The sequence below is a fragment of the Thalassophryne amazonica genome, chromosome 1 (assembly GCF_902500255.1).
Source record: "Thalassophryne amazonica chromosome 1, fThaAma1.1, whole genome shotgun sequence".
Taxonomy (NCBI): domain Eukaryota; kingdom Metazoa; phylum Chordata; class Actinopteri; order Batrachoidiformes; family Batrachoididae; genus Thalassophryne; species Thalassophryne amazonica.
In genome coordinates, this window is record NC_047103.1 from 90754918 (window position 1) to 90773459 (window position 18542).

The 18542-nt window shown below is 42.6% G+C and overlaps 1 protein-coding gene and 1 long non-coding RNA gene across 6 annotated transcripts in view; one reads left to right on the forward strand and one right to left on the reverse strand.

Moving 5' to 3' along the window:
• jcada (junctional cadherin 5 associated a) overlaps positions 1-18542 on the forward strand; it is a 147036-nt gene that overhangs the window by 89908 nt on the left and 38586 nt on the right. For 4 of the 5 annotated variants that reach the window (XM_034172471.1, XM_034172447.1, XM_034172454.1 and 1 more), the window contains exons 2-3: positions 7248-7749; positions 14118-15035. In XM_034172471.1, coding sequence (XP_034028362.1) covers positions 7382-7749; positions 14118-15035 — 1286 coding nt within the window. In that variant the 5' untranslated portion in view covers positions 7248-7381. The remainder of the gene's footprint in view (positions 1-7247; positions 7750-14117; positions 15036-18542) is intronic. The other variant, XM_034172479.1, reaches the window with a different exon arrangement.
• The window catches only part of LOC117512516, a 528597-nt gene that overhangs the window by 39857 nt on the left and 470198 nt on the right, over positions 1-18542 (reverse strand). The gene's annotated exons all lie outside the window — the stretch shown is intronic.

Below are 18542 nucleotides of genomic sequence, written 5' to 3' on the forward strand. Positions count from 1 at the left end.
AACACACACACAACAAAACCAAACCGTGGAGCTGCCTTTACTTCTCTTTCCACTTTCTCTACCCACGCGGTTCTGATGGCATCAACCTGTTCACACCATGTGCATGTCGTATACTGAATTTATGAGATCATGAGATGAAATAAACGGTCAAATATCCTTAAAACATCCTTAAAAAATAAGAATATATACAGTAGTGTTCAGAATAATAGTAGTGCTATGTGACTAAAAAGATTAATCCAGGTTTTGAGTATATTTCTTATTGTTACGTGGGAAACAAGGTACCAGTAGATTCAGTAGATTCTCACAAATCCAACAAGACCAAGCATTCATGATATGCACACTCTTAAGGCTATGAAATTGGGCTATTAGTTAAAAAAAAAGTAGAAAAGGGGGTGTTCACAATAATAGTAGTGTGGCATTCAGTCAGTGAGTTCGTCAGTTTTGTGGAACAAACAGGTGTGAATCAGGTGTCCCCTATTCAAGGATGAAGCCAGCACCTGTTGAACATACTTTTCTCTTTGAAAGCCTGAGGAAAATGGGATGTTCAAGACATTGTTCAGAATAACAGCGTAGTTTGATTAAAAAGTTGATTGGAGAGGGGAAAACTTATATGCAGGTGCAAAAAATTATAGGCTGTTCATCTACAATGATCTCCAATGCTTTCAAATGGACAAAAAAAAAAAACAGAGATGCGTGGAAGAAAACGGAAAACAACCATCAAAATGGATAGAAGAATAACCAGAATGGCAAAGGCTCACCCATTGATCAGCTCCAGGATGATTAAAGACGGTCTGTAGTTACCTGTTAATGCTGTGACAGTTTGAAGACACCTGTGTGAAGCTAATTTATTTGCAAGAATCCCCCACAAAGTCCCTCTGTTAAATAAAAGACATGTGCAGAAGAGGTTACAATTTGCCAAAGAACACATCAACTGGCCTAAAGAGAAATGGAGGAATATTTTGTGGACTGATGAGAGGAAAACTGTTCTTTTTGGGTCCAAGGGCCACAGACAGTTTGTGAGACGACCCCCAAACTCTGAATTCAAGCCACAGTTCACAGTGAAGACAGTGAAGCATGGTGGTGCAAGCATCATGATATGGGCATGTTTCTGCTACTATGGTGTTGGGCCTATATATCGCATACCAGGTATCATGGATCAGTTTGGATATGTCAAAATACTTGAAGAGGTCATGTTGCCTTATGCTGAAGAGGACATGCCCTTGAAATGGGTGTTTCATCAAGACAATGACCCCAAGCACACTAGTAAACAAGCAAAATCTTGGTTCCAAACCAACAAAATTAATGCCCCGCAGATGTGAAGAAATCATGAAAAACTGTGGTTATACAACTAAATACTAGTTTAGTGATTCACAGGATTGCAGTTTGAACATAATAGTTTTGAGTTTGTAGCGTCAGATGCTACTATTATTGTGAACACCCCCTTTTCTACTTTTTTACTAATAGACCAATTTCATAGCCTTAAGAGTGTACATATCATGAATGCTTGGTCTTGTTGGATTTGTGAGAATCTACTGAATCTACTGGTACCTTGTTTCCCATCTAACAATAAGAAATATACTCAAAATCTGGATTAATCTTTTTAGTCACATAGCACTACTATTATTCTGAACACTACTGTAAATGAACTGAGCAAAATTACGCATACCCGGGTTAAAAATAAAATTCTTATGTGGAGAAGCTGATGTTCAGAGGCACAGATCACAAAAAGCAGGTGAGAACTCTGAACTCTAACAGCTGGTATTTTCCAAAGCTATGTATATATTCAATCTTAAGCTTAATGTAGTGTTCTAGCACAAAACGTGACTGATGAGCAGAAAGAAAAATTACTTTTAAAAATGACTTCATCACACTAAATGAACTGGAGTCAGAATAAAAATTCAAGCTGCTGATTTTTATTATTTTTCAAAGTTATTATAAGCTGCAGCTATATGTTTTATTCATTTCAAAGTGTTACCTCTTATTTTATTGTGATTTATTTATGCAAAAAATAGGGGAATCCAAATCAGCCTGCATTGTTCTGTTCAGTTTATATCAAAGTTTTCCTGCACATGTCTGTGTATTTTCTTCCTTCTTTATGAGTTTGGTGTTTGCATTTGCTCCACAAAGTTTTAAAACACAATAAAATGTTAACACTTTTCTTTATAGCAGTTCTGTAATTTCAGAAATGCAACATGGAATGAAACAAACACAAATCAGAAAAAGTTGGGACTATATGTAAAATGAAGATGAAAATAAAAATGTTGCACTATTCCCAGTTTCTCCACTCACAGAAGCCAAACGTTCTTCCAGAGGTGTGTATTGGTGGCTTCCCTCACTTGTCTCTTTCCAGCATGGACATTTAGTTTTTGAGAACTGCCTACCTGACACAGATTTACTATAAAGTACCACACTGTTTGTATTTCTGAATGATTGATGTAAATGAAGTCTAAGAAATAGTCACTGATTTGGAAATGTTCATGTTTTCATCCATTGACGTTTCTCTGAAAATGCTGCAGGCAGGAATACAATGTTTGGTGCTTCATTGATGTGATACAGTAACCCTGGCTTGCTTTTAACAGTTAAAGATAATGATACAGTACAAATCCTCATTTCCGCAGGACCATAGAGAAACACATGATGTATTGCAGTGTCTATGGGGTAACTGCAATTGGATCATACTGTGTTTCTGAGATGAAACCGCATCAGAACAGTTCAAGCATGTTCAAAATGTCTCTGCTATATTGCATGTTTTACATCATAACATGTATTGAATAGTATTAAATACATGTTATTACAGGCAAAGAGGTACATAGAGGTGCATCAGTATGCATACACGTTAGAGTTGACACACTAACCATTGCCAAAATCGATCAGGCCTCTACAAAGGATTCATGAAGATGTACAAAGGATTCATGAAGATGAGATGCATGTCTCTGTTGTTGAAACCCCAAGAGAGAGCAGCCAAAAGAAAGCACAAAATTGCATGCCTTGAAAGGATCTGACTTCCAAGATGTGATGTGAACGTGTCCATGCCCGCTGAGCTCTGGAGTGGTTATTGATAGGAAAAATGTATGCCACTTAAAATGTTATTGTATGTGCAGCAACACATAATTTGCGCACACAAGATTAGGATTAAATTATTTTAGCAGTACATGTAGCCAAGACATTCATTCTGACATATGCATGCATGGAAGACTAATAGCAAACAAAATCTCTGGTCAATAAATGTATTTCTCTGCTAGTATGCACCTAAACACACCACAGTAATATCTGTTACTCAGTGCTACTGAGTGAACTAACCTAACTAACTAAATGGAAACAAATTGTATCTTGTTCACACACAGTAGTGTTGCGAGTGTTTTGGAGCTTTGTGTCGACCACCGTTGGCACCACAGCCTGCTGCTCAGCTCCTGTGTTCCTCTTTCGGTGCATGGAGCAGACCATGGGAGCAAACACCATAATGTATAGGTTGTTATTGTGCAGTTTTTCTGCAGTACAATGATGCGTCCATGATACAGCAGTATTACATCATATCATTGTGTAGGTTTTAGTTGTCTTAGCTCGCAGGGACTGTACACTGAGACATTTGTTTTTTTTTCCCCCCTGAAACTATTGTCACAGCTGATGACCATCATATTAGTATTCAATCAATCAATCAATCAACTTTTTTCTTATATAGCGCCAGATCACAACAAACAGTTGCCCCAAGGCGCTCCATATTGCAAGGCAAGGCCATACAATAACCATGAAAAACCCCAACGGTCAAAACGACCCCCTATGAGCAAGCACTTGGCCACAGTGGGAAGGAAAAACTCCCTTTTAACAGGAAGAAACCTCCAGCAGAACCAGGCTCAGGGAGGGGCAGTCTTCTGCTGAGACTGGTTGGGGCTGAGGGAAAGAACCAGGAAAAAGACATGCCGAGAAGGGGGGCAAAGATCGATCACTAATGATTAAATGCAGAGTGATGCATACGGAGCAAAAAAAGAAAGAAACAGTGCATCATGGGAACCCCCCCACAGTCTACGTCTAAAGCAACATAACCAAGGGATGGTCCAGGGTCACCCGATCCAGCCCTAACTATAAGCCTTAGCGAAAAGGAAAGTTTTAAGCCTAATCTTAAAAGTAGAGAGGGTATCTGTCTCCCTGATCTGAATTGGGAGCTGATTCCACAGGAGAGGAGCCTGAAAGCTAAAGGCTCTGCCTCCCATTCTACTCTTACAAACCCTAGGAACTACAAGTAAGCCCGCAGTCTGAGAGCGAAGCGCTCTAATGGGGTAATATTGTACTACGAGGTCCCTAAGATAGGATGGGACCTGATTATTCAAAACCTTATAAGTAAGAAGAAGAATTTTAAATTCTATTCTAGAATTAACAGGAAGCCAATGAAGAGAGGCCAACACGGGTGAGATATGCTCTCTCCTGCTAGTCCCCGTCAGTACTCTAGCTGCAGCATTCTGAACCAACTGAAGGCTTTTTAGGGAACTTTTAGGACAACCTGATAATAATGAATTACAATAGTCCAGCCTAGAGGAAATAAATGCATGAATTAGTTTTTCAGCATCACTCTGAGACAAGACCTTTCTGATTTTAGAGATATTGCGTAAATGCAAAAAGGCAGTCCTACATATTTGTTTAATATGCGCTTTGAATGACATATCCTGATCAAAAATAACTCCAAGATTTCTCACAGTATTACTAGAGATCAGGGAAATGCCATCCAGAGTAACGATCTGGTTAGACACCATGCTTCTAAGATTTGTGGGGCCAAGTACAATAACTTCAGTTTTATCTGAGTTTAAAAGCAGGAAATTAGAGGTCATCCATGTCTTTATGTCTGTAAGACAATCCTGCAGTTTAGCTAATTGGTGTGCATCCTCTGGCTTCATGGATAGATAAAGCTGGGTATCATCTGCGTAACAATGAAAATTTAAGCAATACCGTCTAATAATACTGCCCAAGGGAAGCATGTATAAAGTGAATAAAATTGGTCCTAGCACAGAACCTTGTGGAACTCCATAATTAACTTTAGTCTGTGAAGAAGATTCCCCATTTACATGAACAAACTGTAATCTATTAGACAAATATGATTCAAACCACCGCAGCGCAGTGCCTTTAATACCTATGACATGCTCTAATCTCTGTAATAAAATTTTATGGACAACCGTATCAAAAGCAGCACTGAGGTCCAACAGAACAAGCACAGAGATAAGTCCACTGTCCGAAGCCATAAGAAGATCATTTGTAACCTTCACTAATGCTGTTTCTGTACTATGATGAATTCTAAAACCTGACTGAAACTCTTCAAATAGACCATTCCTCTGCAGGTGATCAGTTAGCTGTTTTACAACTACCCTCTCAAGAATCTTTGAGAGAAAAGGAAGGTTGGAGATTGGCCTATAATTAGCTAAGATAGCTGGGTCAAGTGATGGCTTTTTAAGTAATGGTTTAATTACTGCCACCTTAAAGGCCTGTGGTACATAACCAACTAACAAAGATAGATTGATCATATTTAAGATTGAAGCATTAAATAATGGTAGGACTTCCTTGAGCAGCCTGGCAGGAATGGGGTCTAATAAGCATGTTGATGGTTTGGATGAAGTAACTAATGAAAATAACTCAGACAGAACAATCGGAGAGAAAGAGTCTAACCAAATACCGGCATCACTGAAAGCAGCCAAAGATAACGATACATCTTTGGGATGGTTATGAGTAATTTTTTCTCTAATAGTCAAAATTTTGTTAGCAAAGAAAGTCATGAAGTCATCACTAGTTAAAGTTAATGGAATACTCAGCTCAATAGAGCTCTGACTCTTTGTCAGCCTGGCTACAGTGCTGAAAAGAAACCTGGGGTTGTTCTTATTTTCTTCAATTAGTGATGAGTAGAAAGATGTCCTAGCTTCACGGAGGGCTTTCTTATAGAGCAACAAACTCTTTTTCCAGGCTAAGTGAAGATCTTCTAAATTAGTGAGACGCCATTTCCTCTCCAACTTACGGGTTATCTGCTTTAAGCTACGAGTTTGTGAGTTATACCACGGAGTCAGACACTTCTGATTTAAAGCTCTCTTTTCCAGAGGAGCTACAGCATCCAAAGCTGTCTTCAATGAGGATGTAAAACTATTGACGAGATACTCTAGCTCCCTTACAGAGTTTAGGTAGCTACTCTGCTCTGTGTTGGTATATGACATTAGAGAACATAAAGAAGGAATCATATCCTTAAACCTAGTTACAGCGCTTTCTGAAAGACTTCTAGTGTAATGAAACTTATTCCCCACTGCAGGGTAGTCCATCAGGGTAAATGTAAATGTTATTAAAAAATGATCAGACAGAAGGGAGTTTTCAGGGAATACTGTTAAGTCCTCTATTGTTGATTATATTTGAAAGTTTGTAAATCTGGACAAGGATGGATTTGGTACTGGTGTTCCCTGAGTGAAATAGAAACGTGGATGTTTAGGCAGATTGGAGAAGAGTGTTGGGGGTGTGGTTATTTTAATTACCCTTATAATCAAGATGGAACCTTTGAACAAAACTGCACAAATGTACAACCCCACTTCCAATGAAGTTGGGACGTTGTGTAAAATGTAAATAAAAACAGAATACAATGATTTGCAAATCCTCTTCAACCTATATTCAATTGAATACACCACAAATACAAGATATTTAATGTTCAAACTGATAAACTTTATTGTTTTTGTGCAAATATTTGCTCACTTTGAAATGGATGCCTGCAACGTTTCAAAAAAAGCTGGGACAGTGGTATGTTTACCACTGTGTTACATCACCTTTCCTTCTAACAACCCTCAAAAGCATTTGGGAACTGAGGACACTAATTGTTGAAGCTTTTTAGGTGGAATTCTTTCCCATTCTTGCTTGATGTACGACTTCAGTTGTTCAACAGTCCGGGGTCTCCGTTGTCATATTTTGCGCTTCATAATACGCCACACATTTTCACTGGGCAACAGGTCTGGACTGCAGGCAGGCCATTCCAGTACCCGCACTCTTTTACTATGAAGCCACGCTGTTGTAACACGTGCAGAATGTGTCTTGGCATTGTCATGCTGAAATAAGCAGGTACGTCCCTGAAAAAGACTTTGCTTGGATGGCAGCCTGTGTTGCTCCAAAACCTGGATGTACCTTTCAGCATTTCACACAATGTCCCAACTTCATTGGAATTGGGGTTGTTACTGCTTTTTATTCCCCCATGTTTCTGTCTTTCTCTTCATGTCATTCCCATCTTTCTTTATTCCCAGTGATGACCTCGAACATGCAGCTGCCTTGGTGATCTTGCTGTTGCACAGAGTGAAGAAGTAGAGGCTCTGCCATAACACCCTGTCTCTATGAAATAATAGAAAGAAGAAACACACCAGCGTAAACAAATGTGACCATGTACAGCGTGGAGGACCTCCTCATCTCCCATGGGTACAAGGTGCCAAAGCATAGTGCCTCCTCTCCCTCTACCCCAGTTCCCACGTCTTCATCCCAGCAGGCACCCTCATCCTTACCACCATCCTACATCAAACACATTGAAGTCCTGGAGAACCGGCCCGGGTCCAGGTCCGTGAACGGCAATGAAAGAGGGTCTGGGTTCTCATATGGGAGCAGTAGCAGAATTGCTGAGCCACAGGCATACAGTGGCAGTTCTCCCAACAACAACAGTGAATGCAGGGATAGGAGCCAGTCCAGCAGGGAGAGCGAGGGTCGAATCCAGACTGACACACACTCCTTGGGAGAGTCACTGACTTCTGACAGCGGGTAAGATTATACTATATCAGTGCTGTACCTTTGGATTGACTCTTCCGTGTCCATTTAATTTGACAAGTTTGGTTATGCTTGTTCTTGGTGTTTTCAGGTATAATGACACAATGACGAGATGCTATAATTGGAATAAAGAACTAGGGCAGATTTTTTTTGCATCGCAATTATGCATCACATTTTTACTGCTTCCTTTCATTCAGTCTGTGTCACTTACCCCTGCAAGTCCATGCCTCTCACTTCAGCTCTGTTTTCCTCTCCCACGGCATCCCCAATCAAGCCTCGTGCAGTGGAGGTGCTATAATGTATGCCAAAGTCTTAATCTGCCATAGTGGACTTTGGAGTTATAATCAGTTTGGACAAATTTCTGCACTGATTTGAGCTTACCCATTATTATGTACACTGAATGCCAAACTTGATAAAAGTCTTCTCTAAAGGACCTCTGTAGAGGGTGCAGGTTTTCTTTGCAACCACCCACTTCGCCAGGTGATTTCACTGATTTAGGGCCCTGTCCCACTGGCATTTAGGAAGATTTGCGTATGGATTGCGCACAAAATTGGCTCATATTAGCTTAATAATAAATAATAATAATACATTTTATTTGTATAGCGCTTTTCTAGACACTCAAAGACGCTTTACAACCAAGAGAAAAAAGATAAAAACAATAAGAGAAAACACATTAAAAATCAGGGCTATACATTAAAAGCTAGCTTAAACAGGTGGGTTTTGAGTTCTTTCTTGAAGGAGGGGAGGTCGGGGCAAGCACAGAGAGGTTGGGGCAGAGAGTTCCAGAGGGTAGGGGCGGCAGTGAAGAAGGCTTTGTCTCCCCAGGTTCGGAGCCTGGTCCTACAGGGAAAGGACAAAAGGTTTGTGTCGGAGGAGCGGAGAGAGCGTGATGGAGTGTGGCAGTGGAGGAGGTCAGTGAGGTATGTAGGGGCCAGGTTATGGAGGGCTTTGAAAGTGATCAGGAGGATTTTGAAGTGGATGCGTTGAGTGATGGGGAGCCAATGGAGGTTTTGTAGGACGGGGTGATGTGTTCTCGAGTGCGGGTGTGGGTGAGGAGACGAGCAGCAGAGTTTTGTATATACTGTAGTTTGTTGAGTATTTTAGAAGGTGAACCATAGAGGATGCTATTGCAATAGTCGATTCTGGATGTGATAAAAGCATGTATGAGGGTTTCAGCAGCGGAGAAAGTGAGGGATGAACGGAGACGTGCGATATTTTTCAGATGGAAAAATGCAATCCGGATTATTTGTTTAATGTGTGGATCAAATGAGAGGGTCGGGTTGAGAAGAATTCCAAGATTACGGACAAGGGGGGATGGGTTGAGCGTAGTGTTGTCAAAATAGAGTGAAAAATTGGTTGATTTTGTGATGTCTTTAGGGCCGATGATGATGTCTGTTTTGTCAGTGTTTAATTTCAAGAAATTGTGTTGCATCCAGGTTTTTATGTCAGACAGGCAGTGGGTGAGGGTGGAGTGAATGTTAGGGTTTATGGATGTGGTGGAAATGTAAAGCTGTATGTCATCAGCATAACTGTTAGGAAAGTGAATGAAACGGACCCACGTTAGGGGGGGGCGTAAAATGAACGGTCAATAGAATATCCAATAAATAACAATTTATTATGCAAGGTGAAGCACAGAACCATATTATGCTGAGTCCAATCAAACACAAAGTGACACGTGGGCAGGCCTGAGGGTAGGAGACGCCTATCCAGAGAAGAGCCGGGTCCCACGAGGTTCCACCGCCAGCCGGAGGTCTGCAGCACCCCAAAACCACCAAGTCCTGGTTCTCCTGGTGGCCACCGCCCGAGGCTGTCGGACCGGTACTGCTGGCAGTAACAGAAAAAGGTTAAACGTGGGTGTGGGTACACCCAGCAAACAGTCAGCAAAAAACACAGTTCCTCTCCTGAGGGAAAAATCCACCACTCCCAAAGAGCAGGAAAACTGAGAACATGCAGTATCAATAGTTATACTTAGAATTAGGAAAGTGAGGAGTGGAAACGCCAGCTCCTCCAAATCTCCACAAACCCAGCTCCAAGCTGCAAGTATACTAAAGGTTACGACTGCAAAGATTTCAGTAACAATGAATGTGCAAACGGCACAAAACGGCTGAGCAAGTTTACCTGTCGGGTAAGCTGATAACTCGGCAGAGTTGTGGTGTCCTTCCCAGGCTTTTATGGTGTGTGTGATGATGATGATGAACAACAGCTGATGACAGCCTCCAGGTGCGCCTCCAGGAGTACCAAAAAGGGCCAGTGCGCCCTCCAGAGTCCCAAAGGTGCCAGCATGGCAGGGCGCCATCTGGTGGTGGGCCAGCAGTACCTCCTCTTCGGCGGCCCACACAATAACAACAATGGAAGTGGAGACCATGATGACGGATGATACTTCCTAGAGGGGGAATGTAGAGAATGAAGAGGAGAGGACCTTGGGGAACGCCTTGAGATAGGGGGGCTATGGAGGAAGAGCAACGGTTAACGTAGATGAACTGTTGCCGGTTTGTGAGGTATGATTGAAGCCAGGAAAGGGCGGAGCCAGTGATGTTGAGGGAGGTCTTGAGGCGAGACAGAAGGATGGCGTGGCTGATGGTGTCAAAGGCAGCGGTGAGATCCAGGAGAATGAGAATGTTGAGATGGCCGGAGTCAGAGGAGAGGAGGAGATCATTGGTGACTTTGAGAAGAGCTGTTTCAGTACTGTGTTTTGGACGGAAGACGGATTGGAAGGGTTCAAATAGACTGATGGAATTGAGGTAGGTTTGGAGCTGACAGCAATGACCCGTTTTAGAATTTTAGACAGAAAGGGGAGGTTGGATATGGGCAGAAAATTAATGAAGTTATCGGGGTCAAGACCAGGTTTTTTGAGAATGGGAGTGATAGCTGCCAGCATGAGAGACTGTGGAACAGAACCAGAGGAGAGTGAGGAGTTTATGATCTTTGTGATCAGTGGAGAAATTATGGGGAGACAGGTTTTGATGAGGGGAGAGGGGATGGGATCCAGGGAACAAGTAGGGGTTTTAATGCCAGATAGTATTTTTGCAAGCTGAACAGGGGAGATTTGTTTGAAATCTGAAAGCTGATGTTTGGGACTGAGGAGAGGAGGGTCTGGGGGGACAGTGGGAACAGAAGAAAGGTTGAGGGAGCTGTAAATGCAGTCAATTTTGGACTGAAAGAATTGAAAGCTATTACATTTGATGGTGGTGAAGGATGAAATGTTGTTGTTGTTATTGGGTTTAAGGAGTGTGTTAATGGTAGAGAAAAGAGATTTGGGGTTGTTGGAGCCAGAGTGGATGAGACTGGAGTAGTAATTAGACCGGGAAGAATTAAGGGCATCTTTATATTGTTGTAAGTGATCTTTGTATGAGGTCTGTGAGAAAAGAAACGGACCTTTTTATTTTTTTCAAAAACTATATGGATTTGAATCACGTGCGATTACATCAGACAAGCTTGAACCCTCGTGCGCATGCGTGAGTTTTTTTCACACCTGTCGGTTGCGTCATTCGCCTGTGGGCAGGCTTTGAGTGAGCACTGGTCCACCCCTCCCGTCGGAATTCCTTTGTCTGACTACTTGCTGAGAGACTGGTGCTTTGCTTTATCAAATTTTTTCAGAAACTGTGAGGCAGATCCAAGTGGACACCATTTGAGAAATTCAGACGGTTTTCGGTGAAAATTTTAAGGGCTGATGAGAGATTATGGAGGGTTACTGTCGCTTTAAGGACTGCCCACGGAGCCGGATGGCGCTCCGCGCCCCGAGCCGCTGTCGTCAGCCTGTTTCGAGCTGAAAACTTCCAAATTTAAGCCTCTGTTGACCCAGGACGTCGTGAGAGAACAGAGAAGTTTCAGAAGAGGTCGGGATCAGCAGTTTATCCGGACATTCCACTGTTAAAGGAGATTTTGTAATGAAAGACGTGCGGACGGATTCGCATGTCGGAACGCAGCCGCTCATCGCACAGCGCCACATGAAAACGCCTCCGTGTTGATAACCATTCGTAAGATTTAGGCGGCTTTCGATGGCTTTCAGTTGAGTGAGTATCCGAGAAATTGTTTAACAGCTGGGCATGTTCAAACTTGTCCTGTAAGGCTTCCAACGGAGGTGTTTTGCTGTGGCGCCGCGCCATGAGTGGCTGGGTACTGACATGCGAATCTGTCCGCATGTCTTTCATTACAAAATCTCCTTTAACAGTGGAATGTCCAGATAAACTGCTGATCCCGACCTCTTCTGAAACTTCTCTGTTATCTCACGACGTCCTGGGTCAACAGAGGCTTAAATGTGGAATTTTTCAGCTCGAAACAGGCTGACGACGGCAGCTCGGGGCACGGCGCGCCGTCCGGCTCCATGGGCAGTCCTTAAAGCGACCGTAACACTCCATAATCTCTCATCAGCCCTTAAAATTTTCACCGAAAACTGTCTGAATTTCTTGAATGGTGTCCACTTGGATCTGCCTCACAGTTTCTGAAAAAATTTTGATAAAGCAAAGCGCCATTCTCTCAGCACAAAGGAATTCCGACGGGAGGGGTGGACCAGTGCTCACTCAAAGCCTGCCCACAGGCGAATGATGCAACCGACAGGCGTGAAAAAACTCACGCATGCGCACGAGGGTTCAAGCTTGTCTGATGTAATCGCACGTGATTCAAATCCATATAGTTTTTTAAAAAAATAAAAAGGTCCGTTTCTTTTCTCACAGACCTCGTATATTTGTAGATGAACAGTCAAACCAGATTTTTTGTACAGTCTCTCAAGCTGGTGCTTGCGAGATTTCAACATCCGCAATATGCGTGAAACATGCTTGTATGAGTCGGCTGACACCCGCACACGTCCGCAATTATCCGCAGAGGCACGTTTCTCCGTTAACAGTATTTTTGAGCTGCACAAAATTTTAGCTGCGGATGACATCTGCCTTACATACTCAATACATACACAATACATACTCAATCTGTGCGCTGTGTATTCGCCGTCATCTGCTGATATCCGCAACTGACAGGGATTTGCGGCTTGGCAGCGGACTGGGACAGTGTGTAAAACTGATATTTTGCATGCCCATCATGTCCACATCACGAACTAAAATAAGTTGTAGGGACTGCATACAGATTGGCCACGAATAAAGCGTTTTTATTACGTCTGCTTTGCATCTGATTTGCAGCGGATGCAAATCAGATGCGCTGTGTTCACAGTTGGACGCCGTTCTTTGTTCTACCGGCTGCCACGTGCTCTGCGCTGGATGCTGCCTATATAAAATAATTATTTCGTGGCGGATTAGTCATTTTATTCTGCAAATTGCCTGTTGAAAACGGCTCTAATCACCTCCTGAATCACAGAGGAAGCTGCAGCTGCAGAAAGCATTTTGAGCCGTCTAAAAGGGTAATTATTTGACTTGTTTACATTGTCAAGGTTTGATAAAACAGTTGCATGTTTTTTCCTTCTTGTCTGCAGCTGTTACAGTATTTATTCCTATGTTTATAACAGATTTAACTTCAGCTCAGACGAGCTACACTCTGATCTGATCCGCTGACGTCACCACTCGCCCTGTTCACTGCTTGTTTACTCCAATCAACTTGTCCAAGTCCAGCAAATGCTCCAGAGGCTGTATTGTTGGTGTGAATAGTGATGCCGAAAGGAGCAAGTGCGTTTCATTTATGACCATAATGCAGATGCCGTGCACGTGCAACACGTGCGCGATGCATCATAATATACCCGTAATACTGCCGTGATAATCGCAATGCGTCTGATGCGTTTCCTCACTACATGCATTATACAACCGTGATTGTTCATCATATATTCGCTATATATTACTAATATATCCGTAATTCATACTGGGACATTTGTCATTTTTGGCCATTTTTGTTGCGGACGACAATGAACGTCCGTACTTTGTATACTCAATTCATGCGCAATTAATCCTCTCCCCAGTGGGACAGGGCCCTAACATCAATTTGAGCAGATGGAATCAGTTAATCAGTGAAATCATCCAGTGGAATGGGTGGTTGCAAAGAAAGCCTGCTCCCTCTCAGCCCTTTCTGGAATGAGTTGAATGCCCCTGCTTCAGAATTTGAGCTTTAATGACCCCTGACAGTCAAACTTTGGAGGTTATCTTCAAAAAATAATAACAGATAATAACAATAATAATTGTTAAGCTGGCCACTGGGTAAGTGGAGAGTTTGTTAAATTATTTACTGGGGATCAAGATCTGCCTCAAAAGCTTGCCTTTGTCTCTTTCTTTCACACTTCAGTATAGTTTTTTTTTATGTTGTGTACCTGTCACATGACATCACAAATTTCAATAGATATCCTCTTGATAAACAAATCACATTGATAAACAAACTAGACTGGAGTGTGCTTTCTGAGTGCCCCCATCCAACTGTATGTGTTTTGTCAGGTTCTGTGATGGCACCAGAAATTCACAATGGCAGTCCAAGGATGTGTCCTACTGGAGGCGCCGAGGCCAAGACTTCACTGTACTGTTGGACTATGCTGACTTCAGAGATGCCTGTAGAGGATGTCAAAGAAGTTACAACAGGTTAGATGGGTCTCAACAAGCAAGAGGCCAAGAAGTAGCTTCAGTGGAGCATCAGAGGGCTGCCCAAGACAGGCAGCGCTTGGGAGGCCAGGTTCAAGCCCAGGTTCGAGCCCAATCTGGAGAAAGAGATGCTGCTCTTAACCAGTGGAAAATGGTTGCTGAGAGGAAATGCCAAAACTTAGCCACAGATGAGTGGCGTCCAACTGTGGACTTTGGATGCCAGCTATCACAGACTGAGGGTGAACGGTGGGCACAGGAACAGCAACGGTTCCATGCCAGGACACCAGTGGGCATTGTGGTCCACCCAAAGACCAAAGACAAATCCCAGTCTCTGCCTCGGGTGTTGCAACCTGACAGCCTGCAATATGTTGACATGAGGTCATCCGGTCAGGAGCTGTATAAGCGGACCAATGGACACCCCGTGTATTATCACAATCTTTACAGGGCAGCCCGTTGGCCAGATAATGGCAGGCCAGCTAGTGCTACCCAGCTCTCAATGACACCAAAGACCCGCTTCACCAGACCCCCCAAACCTCCATCTTATGAGATGCACCAGCAGATCAGGGGAAGCTGTGAGGTGCTGTCTGGCAGAGACTCAGCCATTCCCTATGAGAGAAGCAGAACGCCATGTCCCTTATCCAGGTCTCATCACCCCCAACTGGACTATTTTGCACAAGACTCTGGACCTCCAGGATACATCCCTCCTCCATCATATAAGAGAGCCCCGATAATGAGAGGGAGACATCAGGGCTGCAGGGAAATTGCTGTTAACTACAGGTAACTGCTCTTATTAAAATTGTAAACAATTTACAGATGTTCCAATACAACAAAAAAATATATATCTTTGTTTGAGCACTGAATCTGTCCAAAATGTGCCCCAATTTAAAACTCAATTATTATTTTATTTTTAAAGCTGCATGCCTTCATTTTGACATAGACTTGGTGTTATCCAGTGACCCAAGCAGACACCTGGACCTTTGGTTCTCTGTCTGTTCTTAGTGTCCATGAGTATTGCTGGAATTACTTTGTGTCAAACTGAGTTACTTAAGACTCAGATGAGTCATACGACGTGCATTGTAATGGAATGTCTTCTGCAACATTTTGGCCATGTGACATGTTTCTCAAGGTACAGATGAGGACAAAATTATTATCCCCCTATGAAATTTAATATTTTCTTCAAAATTTTCCCAAGTGCCTTGTGCCTTTTTAACAGAGCAAGGAATTTTCAACACAGCATTTCTAAACTTCCTAGTTTTTATTTTTGATGCTTCACCTGTTATACTTGGCACACAGAAACTTTTTTTTTTCTCAAAAATACCAAGGTCAAAATTTGTAACCTCCTTGAGAACGGACCTTTTTGTTGAGCCATAGCACAAACCACTGTTGTCTCTTCTGTAGAAGAGACACTTTCAAGGCAGACTGAATTATCCAAAAGACAATCTGGAGAAAGATTATTCATATTGGAAGTGTGTCCTTTGGTCCAGTGAGATGAAACTAGAGCTCTTTGGCCACAGAGACATTGCTTATGTGTGAAGAAAGAAGGTAGAGGTGTATAACCCAAGGAACACTGTCCCAGCAGTGAAACACTGAGGGAGTATTATGCTGTGGGGATGCATCAGTGCCTCTGGAACTGGAAATCTCTTCAAGGTGGATGGATATGTGAAGATTTTGAAAGAAAACCTCAAGCTGTTGGCAGCAAACTGGGTCTGAGAAGTCGCATTGTCTTCTAACACGAAAACGACTCAAAACATATGCCAATCCTGGTGAAGAACTATCGCTAGAAGACCGACGTGAATGTTACTGACTGACGGTTCATGCTAAAAAACAATTAAATCTAGAGGAGCTTGAGAGATTCACCAAAGGAGAATGGGCTGGGATTCCTCAGGAGACATGTCTGAGACATGTTGAAAACCAGAATTGCCATCTTTGGGACCTTAAGGCCCGGTCACACAGCACACAGTGATTGCCAAATGAAGGAAAAAAGTCACAAATCGTCGAGAAAAAGTGGACGAATGAGCCTGTACTTCTCCCATCACTGAAAAGCCTGCGAGTGTGCAGAGCATATAAAAGAATGAAACAAAACCGAAACAAACAAAAGAAAAATGAAGCGAACGTCAACCTTGTTGCATTAAACAAAATCAAAAGGAAACATTCATGATGATGTGACTTGACAGCGGGTATCAGACCGAGTGCCAGCTTGTGATCAAGTCTGCGGCTATTCTGTGCTGTCCACCACACCTGCAGATGCAAGAACTGGTTGTCTTGACAACAGGTTTGTCTTCACAAAAACAACGTGTGCACATGCACGTTCACACGCACAATTCCAGCCACAGACGGCATGCGAACGTGCGCACAGCCATTTGTGGCGTACAGCTGTTTGTGTGTGTGTGCACAGCCTCTCCAGCCAGAGATGGCTGCAATGTGTGTAAATAGTTAAAGTAGTTCATAAAACGTTCTTGCCGTTATTGTTTCTGTATGAAAACTTTGCTTTTTGTCTCACACATGGATGAGTCACGTTCAGCTCATCGGAGCTTTAGTTATTGATCCTTTCAGATATCGTCAATATTTGTGCAAGATGTCGGACTTTGGAGGTTGGACAAAGTTGCGCGACAATCAAACGGAATGCTGACGGTACAGGAACTATGCAAATGATGAGGAACAGTCAAGACAGAAATCAAAATAGAATACTGATGAATTGAAGTTGTCGTTGGGATTCGTTCACATTTGTCAACAGTTTGAAAATTCTGACAAAGCGCCAGCTGCAGGAACAAAGCTGGACAACGGTTAAACGATGTCAACATAAGTACACATTTCTTGTTTTATTTTGGCTTCGGTGTCCTTTGTTAGTGCCATGTGACCAGGACTTCAGCTAGAGTGAGACTCTGCACATAGTGCGTGCTGAAAAATTTTTGTAACTCTAATTAAAAAAAACAGTCCTCGTTTACTAATAAAAATAATAACAGAAAAGAAACTGTTTGATTCTTCTCCTCTCCACGTCCGTGATCCTTCCTTCTTCCAAAATATTTCAGTAAGCTCATCTACAGTCATGTGTGAGGCAAATAATGAAAAATGCTTAAAATGACTGGGGGTGAAGATGGCCCTGGTTGGGGGTCTGGGGGGCGAAGCTCCCCTGAAGCTGAAGGGTTTTAACTATGCTAATGCTCCCCAGAACCATTTTCTGCAGTGAATTTGCAAGAAGAGTGAGGGAGGATGGAGGCAGCTATTTATCCAACTCTTTACAAGCTGGACAAAATCTATCTTCATATGCCAGCAGCTTCTGTTCCCACGTGAGTCTTCTCAAAAACTGGAGAGAAGAGGAACAGACTCAAGCCTAACACAGCTGAAACGATCTTGTTTTTAAATAAAACCTTTGAAGCCAGCAACCCCCCCCTTCATTTTGTACAACAATGGCCATAACAGTCCCTAGTTGAACAAACATTTCACAATTTATATCTGTACATACAGTATTTTATGATGGCACAATTACATTATAACACAAATGCATTATTAATGTCTTTAAACACCTGACTTTTTTATCCTAGGGAATGACACATTTAAAAAAGCACTTGGAGGGAGGGGACTTTAAATTTCATAGGGGGACTAAGGATTTTTCCTCATCTGTATGATGTAGCATGCAGGACTTTCAGTCTTGATTACAGCAACTGAAAGAGGACAAGGGGACACACAAGTTTTACCTGTCTGGCAGCAGTCAGGTGAAACAAGACAAGAGGTGGGTATGGATCAGTTGTCTGCTTGGATCATTGCCTATCGAGATCCAAGACAATTCCATAGTGTGGTGAATGCAACATCGGCTGGCATGACTGCACGCTCCCAGACCTAATCTGTTCTTTAAAGAAAACATGGTATGACAGTTACATAGATGGCAATGCTTTTTACCTGAGGCCAAAATATGACCATCAGGTATTGCGAAGGCCTTGTGTCCTTTCATCCGTCTGACTTTGGTCAGCATAAATCCAATCCTATTACTGCCAGGGTCTTCAAATTCACAGGGAGCATTCTTGGGACACAGACCTTGGAATAGTTCAAAGATGCCTAACCTTGACCTATTTTAGGAGGTCAAAAGGTCACATTCTGTTTCCTATTTTTGTGATCATATGGCCAACAATGTGAATTATGCAAATCCATTTTTTTCTTGGGGATGGGGGGTGGGGATTCTGGTAACATCACGGTGACAGCCAATCAGAGTAGAAGGCACCGTGATGTTACTGGCTGGTGTCTCTCTAGCTGCTAATCCAACATGGTGGAATTCACTCCAAAACTGCT